Genomic DNA, 14,134 nt, shown 5'->3' with positions numbered 1-14,134 from the left:
AATTAGTTAGTTAGTTAGTAGTTAACACCTGGTCTAAAACTATTATTATCTTTCAAGTTTCAATACACGTACGTGTAGATGTTCTGGAAAGTAAGTTGGAAAGTAGATTCGAAGTTGATAAGATTGTGCCATTACAAGTCTATTTTATATTAGATCGAGATCGGATGTTCAAGTGGTAAAGAGCTCTTCATATCTGGTTTAGTAAGTTCTTTGGTTGGGATTGACTTAGTCAAATTTGAGCGTATGTGCTCTATATCTCTGATTATTTACTTTGTTTTGTAAAGTTGGTTCTAATTATAGTTCAAAAAAAAAAAAATTATAGTTCCAACTTCCAAAAAAAAAACTGGTTCTAATCCTATATTTAGAAAAAAAAAGATCGAGATCGAATGTTAGTTTTCAAAGGCAGCAAAATTGTAATAGTTTTTTTTTTGGGTAACACTTTTTAGTCATAATTATTTTTATGAAAGATAAAGCCCAAACAACCTGTAGTGATCGTTTGAGGCCCATTATTCACAAAATTGAATCCCTTAGTCTCCATTTCACGGTTCACCAGTTTACCGGAGAAGATAAAACCGTTATGGCAAGTGTCGGTGAACCTCTTACCATTGATGACATTGTTCCAATCAAAACTGGCAAGGTAGTTTACTTTCTTTGAGTTTGTTTGGTGCGGAGAACTGTTGAAGAAGCTCATTTAAGCTGTTCCAATTTCTTTGAGTATTCTGCAGGTCTTAAAACCGAAAACATTGCATACAGCTAGTATCCCTGGATTTTGCTAGGAACGTTCCAGAATGTAAGCATTTAGATTGATTTTGTTAATAAACTTAATAAACCATTAAGTTTATTAAACTTACTTAATAAACTTAACTTTAACTTAATAAACTTAATAATTTATTAAACTTACTTAATAAACTTAAAATTTCTTAAACCTATTAAAATTAATAAATCTATTGAACTTAATAAGTTTATTAAATTTATTAGTAAACTTAATAAACTTAATCCTTTATTAATAAACTTAATAATTTAATAAATTTATTAATTTTAAGTTTATTAAGTTTATTAAGTTTAATAACTTTATTAAGTATAATAAATTATTAAGTTTATTAAGTTAAAATTTATTAAAATACTAAATTCATTAATAAAATCAATTAAGTTTATTAAACTTAATAAATCATTAAGTTTATTAAGTTTAGTAAATTACGGATTGACCACATAACTTAGCTTAAAATGATTGTGATATTGCCACTATATTATTATTTATTTCGTACATGTGATATGTATTAACATAAATTTTATGTAGCTATTGACAAATTTTTTTATATTGAATAGTTTTTACCATATTATTGTAAACTTCGTGTAGATAGAAATTTTTTTACTATTTTGAAACATCAAAAACTTAGTCTTTTTTTTTTTTAACAAAACTTAGTCTATTTTAGAAACTGAAGGGAGTATAAAATAACGCGTACAAAAACGTTAGAAAAAGGCGCGTGAGAACAAAAGATATAGGGAGCGTAGAAAAGGGAATATATGTCTTGCACGCACTAAACTGGTAAAACATCTGGGTGGTCCGCAAAGACCTTTGTACAACGTGTCGTTTACTTATAAAAGCTTTTGGTTTTATCCACGCGCCTTTGTCGTTTTGTCTCCCTAAAATGACACCCTTTTTCGTCTTTCACGGCCAATATTTTATTCATTTTACTTCCTCTTAATTTTAGTCACATCATATCTCTCTCACGTACCGATTCTATTGATAACCGATAAATTTTACTACAGTGAAATGATTCTACAGCTCAATTGTATATTTTTTGTCCAATACTCAATTGTAAATTTTAGAAAATGATTATTACTTTCAATGTTTTGTCATTTTATAATTTTAATAATAAATTGTTAATCTATTGTTTTGAAGTTAAAATTTTGATTTTTTTGTAAATTTTTACAGCTCAATTGTACATTTTTTTTTGTTCAATGCTCAATTATAAATTTTAGAAAATATTTTTTACATTCAATTTTTTGTCGGTATATTATTTTTGGAATACTCTACTATTTCCACTCCTACTAATGTATTTTATTTTCTACAACCATGCATTTTCCAATGTTACTTCTCAAATTATAAGGTTGTTACTGATATATAGAAAATAAAATTAGTGAAACAAAAACAAATGTAATAAAAAGAAATGGAATATGAAGAAAATGAATACCATATACTCTATTCATTCGTGATCAAAATTATAATGGAATGAATTTTCACATTTTATTTATCTTCTTAGAAAGGATAATTCTTGTAAATAGATTATTTTCAAGTTTTGATCACCAAAATAGATTACAAGGAGAAAAATGACCAAAATATTTTATTTAATAGGTAAAAGGACCCTAATACCCTAGATATATAAAAAAAATAATAATTTTTTTCATATAGTTTTAGATTATATGTCTTCAAATTCGAACTTTTTATAAGTTTTTTTTTTTGAAAACTTTTTTTTATATTTTTAAAAATTTTCTTTTTTATAATTCGAAATACTTTTTGAAACTATTTTTAAAATTTTATTTTCAAATTTTTAATATTTATTTTTTATTTTATAAAATTTTAAATCTTAATCTCAAATCTCAACCCCTCAGCTCTAAACATTAATGTTTGAATTAATTAACCATAAGAGTATAAGTGTATATTTACATTTACCTCTTTAATGAAACATTTTTGTCATTTTGACTCTTAAGTTCTATATTTGTGACATAAACCTTTTTTAGTGTTATTCTAAGGTATTTTCTTTTTAAAATTGATTAAATGATTATTTCATTTCATTTCGTACAAATGTAATTTTTTTGGTAGAATGAAAAAGTAGGACATTCCATACCAAAATTTGACAGTCTATATATCTTACAAACATTCGACTATATTGTCACATGTCATGTAGTCATATTAGTCAAACACGAACAAATTCATATATCTATAGCTTAAAATCTTTTTCCAAGTTGTTAAATATACAAATACGATGTGTGTGCACAAACCCGGTGATTGGATCAATCGATGATTATATATTTTAGTGGTAAAACCGTAAAAAGAACATTTGTGTGTTGTTAGGATACTGGTAAGAGTAGAAAATATGTTTTGAACACACAAATAGTATCGACCATATGCTTTAATCTTTAAATCGTGACTGAAAACTTTATTCGACATCATATGATATTCGCTCGCGCGGCTTCTATACAATACTAAGCAAAACACTAGCTTTTCTACATATTGATTTTATTATATAATTGCAATGTTTTCATATGAGTATTAACAGTTGATCACTTTCTAAAAACCATGATTAGTGCTTAATCCTACTTTACAGTAATACGACGGTGTCAATTTTTTTGTAACTAATTATGATATATTTTTCTGAGGCAAGTACAAGCTACAATAAACTTACAATTGAAATGTAACATCCCAATTTTTGTTCTTTTTTGGTAAAATGTAATAACATCCCAATGTTTATAAGTTCAATCAAATCAAACATATGTTGATATAAATACATACACACATGCATGTATTTTACCAAAAAATTGTTGATATCTTCATGCTGGAGTCATCTTTGAATTAGGGTGAACACATATCAAATACCCGAATTTTTAGATATTGTATATTAATATTTGCTTTGCTTAGCAGAATAACAAATATTTGAATTTTTTTGTTCAAACCGAAACAGATAACGAAACAAATCAAAATTTACAGATATTTTGCTTATTCTTACTTGGAACAACGTCATTTATGTTACAATTGGTATGTTAACAGTACATATATGTATTTACAAGCGTGAATTATCTCCATCATTTACCTGAACATTTGATTACAAATTATATATCATGAATCTCCTTTTGTCTTTTCCTTATGATTCTAAATGATCGACTCTCAAGTTAATGCATGCATGCTTTCAAGAGACACACTATTCATGGCACATTAGATCGATATTAGTTCTTGGGATATAATTTGATTAATCGAAATATACACGAGCACTAGATATTGAGAAAAGCTGCAGAGAAGATATTGTTCACAACTCATCGGCTATCAAAGGCTTCGGTTTCCTCTATTCTATTCTCTCATATTTTCTAATTCTACTGTGCTTCATCATATTGTTGTGGACTCGACCAGTAAATGGTAAAATCAATATTACTTAGCGCTAACGGTAGTTTTTTTAATTCTATAGCAAGAGATCTCTTTAATTTTTCAAATAATATAAAAATACTGATCATGCTGGTTATGAAGAAAAATTTATTTCAGTCTATAATCTTAATTTGCCATTTTGGCCAACCCCCACTGCCCACTTGGGTTGCGACTTTATAGTTAAAGCAATGTTCGTGCCTTTTGTCCTATAAAGGAACGACACAGATATGTCTAGCAAAAGAAGAAGTGAATGAAATTGCGAGAATAGGAAGAAAGAAAAATATTAAAATTACACGAAATCTAGAACAAACGTATGAAATTCTTGAAAAAACATAGAATCAAATATTTGATATTGACTAACTGATGGTTCTTGGAACTGAAGGAGTAAACGTCTCGTTGAAGAGGTCCATGTCTCCTTATTTCCTAATTAAGAACAAAAACAACATGTATTACCTTTTTTGCTAAAATATAAATGTAAAATATTACATCAACCTTTTAAATTCTTATCATTCTAATTTTTCATTTACAAGAAATATATCTGACAGAGTTCGCTTCCGATTACTGATTAAAATGTTACATGAATGATGATAAAAGTTGGTTTATAAGAATATATAGTGTCGCTCATAAGAGAATGTAACATAATTATTTAGGTTTTGATAAAAGTTTATGTAGTTTTGTTATATAAAACATTAAATATTCAACATGAATATAATACGTAAGTAATTATAATAATTAGGTGTTAATATAAGATATGCTATTATTAACTTAGATTATGATAATGTTAATATAATATTATAAAATTAAATAACTTTGTATTATTATTTATCTTCTATAAAGATAAATAACAAAAGTAAATTGACGGTCACATTTTTGGTTCTGTTTTCAACATGTAAAATTATTAAAGAAAACTAAGTTTGTGTTTCTAACAAATCCATCAATAGAGTATGAAATATATGTTCTCATAATGTTCTTAGTCATGATTTCGATCGAATGAGAAACTTCCACACATCAATTGCGATTGGAATCTGTTTTTCGACGGATCATCATAGCATACCAAGAAACATGATGATGACTAATCTCATCACTATTTATTTAATAATTCCTATATATATTTTGCAACCTATTTTTCCACTTTATTTGACATCAATCATAGCCCTCCGTGAAAAAAGAAAAATTAAAGAAAGGGGGCATATACATTATATATCTAGTCTTTTTGTTAAAGTACAAGTATATTCATCTGAAACTAATTTGATTAGTGAAGTAAACATATCATATCAACTGAGATTTTACCACAATGTTTAGTCTATACAGTATATTGAAACCAAAAACATCATTAAATACATATATCGATATGCATAGCATAAAAATCTAAGCTCAAACGATCGATGATAACATTAAGTGATGGAAACATATTCTACAAGATAAGTCTCAATATTTGAAAAAATGATTAGTCATTCCAATAACATTTTAACAGTGGTGTCTCCAATATCTTTCTTTATATATGGCAATATTGATCATAATTCAACTTTTTCAGAACTGGCTAGTCATATACTTTCATATATATTCAGCAGTTCTGTCTATGTGAATACAAATAAAATCTATATTGCAATCATTACAACGAATACAAATTCTTACAAAAATAGAAAAAGAAAGAGTAATGTTTAAACAAAAGCTTTCCACAAATTAAATAACAACACAAACAACTGTTTTTTGATATATAATTTTAAAAATATGTTCTGTTTTTTTTTTTTTCATTTGTAAACAAAAGAGAGCACGACAAGTTTGATGATGTCGGAAAGAAAAATTAAAAAAAAAATGTAATAATAAAATAAAGAGTAAAATCTAATAATATAAAGAAGAGCATGACTCTCTTTTTAGAAAGACACGTCATCAAATAGAACTCCCTGGACGTGACAGGTGTCTGCTTTAACCAAAACACATCGTTTCATTATTAAAAGAGTGGGCTTTGCAGGTTGCTGTTTTAGCTGTTTAAACACAAAAGCCCAACCCATATTGATTTTCAAATGCATCTTCTTCCAGAATCCACAAGTCGACGTCTCATCTTTTCTTCTCCGACTCTCTCAACTTCTCCTGCTTAGGAAGGTCCGTTTCTGACTTCTTCTTCTAATTTCTGTTGTCGTTCAAGGTTTAGTTCATTCATCAGATCTGTATTTGTGTTTGTGGGTTCATCAGAAACTGATTTTTAGAGAAGGGTTATGTGTTTGTGTGCTTATCAAAAACCAATTCTTATACAAGGGTTCTGTGTTTGTGGGTTTCATCAGTCTGTGGTTTTTATTCAAGGTTTTGAATTATTTGTTCTCTTATCCCTGAAGCATGATTGTATTTTGATGGTTATGTTTTTTATTGAATATGATTGACTTCATCTCGATAAGTTCGTATGATTTCTGATTTACTATCTATTGTAATGTTTCTGTGAGTTTACTTTAATTATATAAGCTGTGAGTTTTGGTTATATCTAGGGTTCACCGTTTTCTTCTATTTCTGCTTATGTAAACTGCCAATTGAGTTCTGGTAGGGTTCTATGAGACGCACTTGCATAAAGAATCTCTAGGTCGAGCGTGAGCTCCGTTTCTGATGTTTCGTCTGAGTTTCATCTCCTCTGACCGTTATGAGAAGCATTTATTTATTGCAGACTGCAGTTAACGACATTCTTAACTCCTTCAACCCACTCCAACCATGATTTCTCATTCAATGCATCTTCCCTCTCTACGGCTGTTGGATCTCCAGCTATAAAAAGGTAAGCCTTCATCCAGTGAACATCATCCTTAAAAACCCTTGCAACTTCTTTTATGGGTTTAGATATACTCCTTGATACTAAGTTAATTCTGGTGTTACAAATTATTGATTATTTGTTACAAATTATTGATTATTTGTTTTAAAAAGCAAAATTCAGTGTAAAACTCAGAATTATATATAAAAAAATTGGTAAAAAAATCCTTAATTTACCTACTTGAGATTATTCCTATCATCTTTTTAATGTTTTTTTATATTTTTTCGTTCTGCAGTCGACCCTGATGCTATCCACCGTGAACGTCCACCATGACCCTGGCTCATCTCCTCCACCAAGCGGATACCACATATATATATATATATATAATGCTTATCGAAGAGTTTTGGTAAATTTACAGCCCCCTTTGCAAGTTCTTCGTGTTACAAATCCTTCAAGACAAAAACGTCAAGAAGATGACTGTCACCAACATTCACCTCCCCGACTTTGAGACAGGAAGTTGTAAAGAGACAGTGGGTACACGACTTCTGTGTTTTTCAGAGGCTAGAAATGTGAAGAAAGGAGGAGAGCTGATGGGTGTTGAAGTGGTTTCCGTTGATGTGAAGGTAATTTTTATTAACCCTCATAATTTCTAAAATTTTGATTTGGTGTCATTGTTGTAATGTGTGTTTTGGTTATTCTTTTAGTTATGATTACTCTGGTTATGGTTAGTCTACAAGACATGTACTATATTTAGTATTATAAAAAGCCATAGACATCCATGCATTGTTTGTTATATGACAAGAGAATACTTGAGTTTGAGAATTGATTCTTTTGATGATTAGTGATTACACTTAAAGGACTTAAACAAGCCACCGGTTATTGCTAACAAGGAGTTAGAGGCAGGGGAGGAAGACTAGGAAGTGATGCAGCCCCTTATGTGAGACGCCTACCAATGTAAGTGTTATTGACTGAGCTCTCTTTCGTATCAACGTAGAGGCGATTTTTTATCAATTTAATTATATCATACTTAGTGGCAGCCCAAACCAACATGGAGGTTTTGTAAGAGGTGGTTAAGACAAAGGCCAAGCTGGTGGTGGCAAAGGGAATAAAGGTGGCCCAGCTAAAGATGCCTAAAAGTAGGATTGAAAAATGGAAAAAGCTCTAACATGGTATTAGGAAGAACATGAAGACAACACTAGCTGAAGGCTTTCTACAGTTGTTGACTATCAAGTGAACACCCTCCTATGTTTCTAGGAGAAGCCAGAGCTAAAGCCTTTGTTGCTCAAACTTGCGCAGTGCTCTTTTCATGATTCAGTGGCTACATGAGAGTTGTTTCTGCACGAGTCAGAGTTTAGAGTCAGTAACTTAACTTGCTTCACATTTAAGATATTGTGGTTACATTTGTTTATCTAATGAATAAGCAAACCAGACTCTAAATAGCTTAACTTGCTTCACATTTAAGATATTGAGGTTACAGTTGTTTATCTAATGGATAAGCAAACTAGAACCAAGTAAAATACACGTTCCAAAAACGATTTACAAACAATGTTCTTTCTATTATATACTAATACATGAATATGTTTTTAACGATTTAAGATATTTATCATTATGTGTGTAGAAAATATGTTTTATAAGGTTTAAAATTATTTTTCTAAAATTTAATCAGTATTGTTTTAGAAAATTTAATTAATAACATATATAACTTACAAGAAAAAAGTAGTGAATGTTGTTATAAAAATAATTAAATTATTGTTACAAATAATTGAAAATAGATTAAGCATTATAGAAAATTATATTAAAAAATTTTAATGGTAAAATTAGTATATATTTTCTAAGTATTGTACAGAAAATATAAGCTTATTGCATTTAATTTCATGTACATTTAAAAAAAACTAAAATAAACAGCTCAATCATGATTTTAATACTAAAATGAAAAAAAAAATTATATACTTGCATAGTCCAACAAAAAAAAAAGTAAACCATCCCGATAAAAAAACAAATAATAACAGAAATGAAATTAGATAACTTATACTAAAACAAACATATTAGAATATCTATACCGATATGATAAAAATAGAATACAACTTTATTAATAATCGCAATAATCGTGTTTAAAAATTTAGTTAACTCCAACAAAAGTGAATTTGAATCTTGATCAACGAAAAATGAATTATTTTAATATAAATGAATTATAAGAGTATATACTGAATTAATAGATCTCACCATCAATATAAATCGCCGAAATACAAATATCAAACCAATATATTCATTAAGATCAAATTCTCTACTACTGCTCTTGGATATCTTATTGATACAACCATAGACATCATGTGCTCACGTACCATGACATAAGCATTAACTCCTCCACTAACATCGCAGAATCAGCATCCGCATATATCTACACCTCTATTTCACCACTCACCAATTAGGGAGGAAAAAGTGTACACATTATACTATATCTAACAGATTTCAATCCCCAAGCAATTCACAGAATTGATTTTTGACATAGATACACCACACATTCATGCTGAAAGAAGAGCACCTTCACCGGCGGAGTAAGTTCAAGATGAACTTTGCATTATATGCATTGACAAGATTGTAAGAGACGAGGTTAAAAATTCATTGCAACGTAACCATATCTATCATCAGCAAAGCATAATTGACTGGATCCAAATGAACATAAAATGCTCTACATGTCGAGAGACAATATTTTATTTTAAATGTTTTCCATTCTCAGATACAAGAAGTTGTACTCTGTTTGTCCATTTAAAATAATACATTTATCGCATTTTTACTTTTTCTTTTTCTTTCTTAGTTTTTCATTTTTTTCTTATTAATAAACTTATTAGTATGATAAATACATAATATATAAGTAAATATAACCAAAAAATATCACACAAAAGAAACAAACAAAGGCCAAGAAAAACCAACAACAATTGTTAAATATCAATTACTAACATTCTACAAAACAACTATAATAATTTTTAGAAAGAGTTCCTTTAAATAAAAATCACATTCTCCACTATTTTACAAACTCTCATAGGAAAGATGCAATAGTATTAGAAAACTCGATCTCATTCTCTTTTTATTGAATCCGATTGATTTATGTATTTTGTAGTGTTATAAAACTTAAAACACTATAAAAACTTACAATTCATGATTAAAACAGAAAAATACTAAGAATTCGATAATTTTAAGTTATATGATTGAAATTTGGTGTAGATAACATAGTCATACGCACACTCAACTTAACATAAAAGAAAATTTACACAAAATTATATCTTTTATAAAAATCGATTCATCAAATCCCGCGCGTAGCGCGGACCTCCCCTAGTAAGATAATAAAGTAGAAAAGGACATCGAAGAAAGAATGGTATTGTTGTTGGTATGGTCACTACCAGACATATGGGTCCCGTTTCTCATCACCCTCTCCACCACCTAATCCTTTTCTTCTCCCCCAATTCTTGAAATCTAAAGATAGATTTCAAGAAACCCTTAAAATCCTCTCTCTGTCTCTTTCTGTTTGTCTGTTTCCTTATCTCCTCCTGAATTTGCACTCCCAGGTGTTTCTAAGTCCTTAACTTCCAAAACACTCTCTCTCTTTTGTATTTAGTTTTGGATTCTTTGAACTCTTATTTAGTGGGTTTTCTAAAATGATTACTGAGCTTGAGATGGGGAAAGCTGAGAGTGAGCTAGAACTGGGACTAGGGCTGAGTCTTGGCGGTGGAACGGCGTCCAAGATTGTTAAACCAGGTGGTGGCGGCGCGTGGGGAGAGCGTGGGAGGCTTTTGACTGCAAAAGATTTTCCTTCAGTTGGCTCTAAACGAGCTGCCGACTCTGCTTCTCACGCTGGTGCATCTCCTCCTCGCTCAAGGTTCGTCTTTTTAAGTCAAGAAAAAAAAAAGCTTATTCCTTTCTTAGCTTTTTGGCTTCAGAGGAAACAGAAATTGAGAAAAATTTGATAGAATAATCTTTGAAAAAGTGTTTATTCTCTATGCCTTATGTGAACCCCAATTAACTTGTGTAGTAAGAAAGGCTCTGTTTTGATATGAAGAGTCTTGAAAAAGTTGAATATTTATTCATGATTTTACTTTGTGTGTTAGCAGTCAAGTTGTGGGATGGCCACCTATTGGATCTCACAGGATGAACAGTTTGGTTAATAACCAAGCCACAAAGTCAGCTAAGGAAGAAGAAGAAGATGGTAAGAAGAAAGCCAAAGATGATGAGACTAAAGATGTTACAAAGAAAGTGAATGGAAAAGTGCAAGTTGGGTTTATTAAGGTGAACATGGATGGAGTTGCTATAGGAAGAAAAGTTGATTTGAATGCTCATTCTTCTTACGAGAATTTGGCGCAGACACTGGAAGATATGTTCTTTCGCTCTAGTCCAGGTACTATCGGGCTAACGGGTCAGTTCACCAAACCGTTGAGGCTTTTGGATGGATCTGCCGAGTTTGTACTTACTTATGAAGATAAGGACGGTGATTGGATGCTTGTTGGTGATGTCCCATGGAGGTAAAAAAGATCTAAAACCCATGAGTTTATCATCTCTTATACTCTGATGAATGTTTTATACTGATCTTTATTGTTTTTTTGTTTGGTATCTATGTTAGAATGTTCATCACGTCGGTGAAAAGGCTTCGAGTGATGAAAACCTCTGAAGCTAATGGACTTGGTATGTAGACTATCTCGTCTTGATTTCTCTTATTGTTTTGATTACAATCTTGGACTAAAACATTTTGGTAAATGCAGCTGTAAGACATCAAGATCCGAAGGAGAGGCAAAGAAACAAACCTGTTTAGCTCTCTTTTCCACATTACGTTATTACAGTTTTTTTGTGGGGTTTTTGCAAGTCTGTGTTACTTGTGAAGCAAGTATAAGGAAGAAACAGAAGCTACATTGGTCTTATCGAGTTTGTGTATGCTTCTTGGTTCTTCTTATGGTTTTTTAGGGTTTTCTTTTTTGGTTGCTGTCTTTTTTTTCTTTCTGTTGCGATTTCATCATATACTATGGAAGAGAATGCTCTTTATTTCTTTTACCACACTGTAAATATTTGAAGCTTATCTAATATCGTTTTTGTGGTTTTTGTAACAAAAACTTCTGTTTTATCATGAGTTTGCACTGATTGATCCAAGAAACAAGTCTCTCTCTATATCATCAAATGGTTAAAAACTTAACATATGCACCATAAAACATAAGCTGGCGAGTGAATAGTCATTTAATATTTATGGCTATCCTGAACAGATAGAAAACTGTGTAATGCCAGTATCTCTCTTACAATAGTGATTCTGCTGCAAACTACAGCCTTTGTGCTAAGTAGAAGAATACTTTGGTCACTGAGACTACAAGACATAACCTTGGAAAATAAGAAAGCTATGGGCTCAAGTCGAAGTTTGTCTCCAATATTTTCTGAATTTTGGACAGTGAATCAACCTTAAAATCAGGATGCAGTCCGGTGACAGAAAAATCATCTGGTCCATACCTTCCGGTTTCATCTAGCAAGCATGTGAAGGCTCCAGCTCCTTTCCCACATGCTATCTGCAGAATCAAGTGAAGAAGATCACTTACACGAAATAAATAGACTGAGAGTGGGTAGGCAATCCCTTCCACATATCAAATCTTTAAACAATTGCATACGAAGAGTCCGTCTATAAGCTTCTCTCATGCATTGCTTAAAGGATTTGTTATACATACAGATTTTTATCATATCATGTGCCACCACTCACATCATCTTTTAAGCTGTCACCAACCATCATGACTTCGTTAGGTGGGATGTCCCATGTAGAACATATGTGCAGCAGAGGGTCAGGGTTTGGTTTATACGGACGAAACTCTCTGCCTAGTGCCGGAGTAAAGATAACCTAATACAATGAAAAGTAATTAGAGTACGCCTCTGATCTCTTTCTTTCCGATAAACAAAGTGACTCAGCAAAACCAATCAGGCAGGCAGCTTAGCTTGTAAGACAGATTTGACAAAAAAAATGTGTTTAGATCTGAGATCGTAAGAATGCTTAACCTCAAAACGTTGGTGGAAGATGTCAATGGCCTTCTTAACATTGCGTGTAATCAGCCCCCTCCTACAAAATTGAAACAACGAGTTGATTATCTTCTTACCACTGAGTTTTATTGCATTCTTAACATTAAGCTAAAGGTTAACACAAAGTAAGAATCTGAAAGCATACTTTATCTTTTTGGAATCAAGAAAGCCACATAGCTCAGCAGCCCCTGGAACACAACTTCGCCATATTATAAGATAATCAAACTTCTAACCACCAAAGAAACACAGTACTAGCACTCAAACCAAAGAGAAACTACTTTCATAACATATGAAACACAATGAATAATTTTCAAACTACTTCTCAAAAAGATATAACATATGATTTAGTAAGACAATGAAAGCTCAAAACTCCATAGACCAGAAAGTCTTCATCAAGATCCAAAAAAAAATGTTCCTTTCTTTGAAGTTTCGATCTTTATCAATTGCAACACTACCAAAGTCTCAATCTTTAACCAATTGTAAACCGTACCGGGCATGATTTGGAGCTTATCGATTCCCTGTTTCTCGAAATCGGCGATGGTTTCATACGCCTTCTGCTGTTTATCGGCGCTCCACGACTCGATGTGGTGAAGAATGTCGATTCCGGTAGGGCTCTCCGCCTTGATGCGCTTGTACTCGTCTTCACCTAAGACGGACCTGTACATTGCGGCGAAATCGATGACTGGGACTGTTAGAGTTCCGTCCATGTCGAACACGACGCCTCTGAGGCGAGATTTGGCGTTGGTGGTGAGATTCGCCATGGAGATCGAAGAAGAAGAAGGTCTGAGAGTGAGAGAAACAAATGCTCTTGATAAGAGGAAAGTCATGGTTAACTGTCATCGAGGCACATACGTTTTTTTATACGGTTCATAATTAATCTGTTTTTTTCTTTTCTTCTTAAATCTATTTTTAACCAATCCGGTTCGGTTTAATTGAAATCATGAAATAGTTCGTTTTAAGGAGAGGCGATGACGCGGAAGAGATCCTCTATTCTGCTCCCATCACTGAACATGCGCGACGTTGTCATTACCTTCTCCATTGAGATCGAACCGGATTGGTTTTCGCGAATGTTGGAAATTGAAATCCGGTTTGGTTAATAAGAGTAATTTTAGGAATCAAAAAAGCGAAATGACTTGCATGACACGCTTACGTGGATTCGCTGCTCTCTCTCTCTTTCCAGGGAGAGGGACGAAACGAAGCATTATCAAATAAGGGAAAAACCAAATAAC

General features: G+C 31.5%; 2 protein-coding genes and 1 long non-coding RNA gene across 3 annotated transcripts; 2 read left to right on the top strand and 1 right to left on the bottom strand.

Annotated features, from left to right (window-relative positions):
• The first annotated feature begins 6,362 nt into the window (after positions 1-6,362).
• Positions 6,363-8,459, top strand: LOC106437794. Its single transcript, XR_002663524.2, has 4 exons — positions 6,363-6,896; positions 7,165-7,492; positions 7,712-7,823; positions 7,907-8,459. It is a non-coding gene; the product is annotated as an uncharacterized LOC106437794 (long non-coding RNA).
• A 1,790-nt stretch (positions 8,460-10,249) lies between these two features.
• On the top strand, positions 10,250-11,952 carry LOC106437792 (auxin-responsive protein IAA13-like). The gene is made up of 4 exons (XM_013878767.3): positions 10,250-10,743; positions 10,976-11,383; positions 11,482-11,543; positions 11,621-11,952. Exons 1-4 carry the CDS (start codon positions 10,523-10,525, stop codon positions 11,668-11,670), a joined length of 741 nt encoding a protein of 246 aa, XP_013734221.2. The 5' UTR covers positions 10,250-10,522; the 3' UTR covers positions 11,671-11,952.
• A 116-nt stretch (positions 11,953-12,068) lies between these two features.
• Positions 12,069-13,799, bottom strand: LOC106437791 (haloacid dehalogenase-like hydrolase domain-containing protein At2g33255). Its single transcript, XM_013878766.3, has 5 exons — positions 13,396-13,799; positions 13,051-13,093; positions 12,885-12,945; positions 12,595-12,729; positions 12,069-12,406 (listed from the first exon to the last, which is right to left on the bottom strand). The coding sequence occupies exons 1-5, from the start codon at positions 13,730-13,732 to the stop codon at positions 12,242-12,244; spliced, it is 741 nt and encodes a 246-aa protein (XP_013734220.2). The 5' UTR covers positions 13,733-13,799; the 3' UTR covers positions 12,069-12,241.
• Between the last annotated feature and the right edge of the window lie 335 nt (positions 13,800-14,134).

Source organism: Brassica napus, chromosome A3 (genome assembly GCF_020379485.1).
Source record: "Brassica napus cultivar Da-Ae chromosome A3, Da-Ae, whole genome shotgun sequence".
Classification (NCBI taxonomy): domain Eukaryota; kingdom Viridiplantae; phylum Streptophyta; class Magnoliopsida; order Brassicales; family Brassicaceae; genus Brassica; species Brassica napus.
The sequence above is the reverse complement of the archived record's forward strand: the minus strand, read 5'-3'. Positions and strand labels throughout refer to the sequence as shown.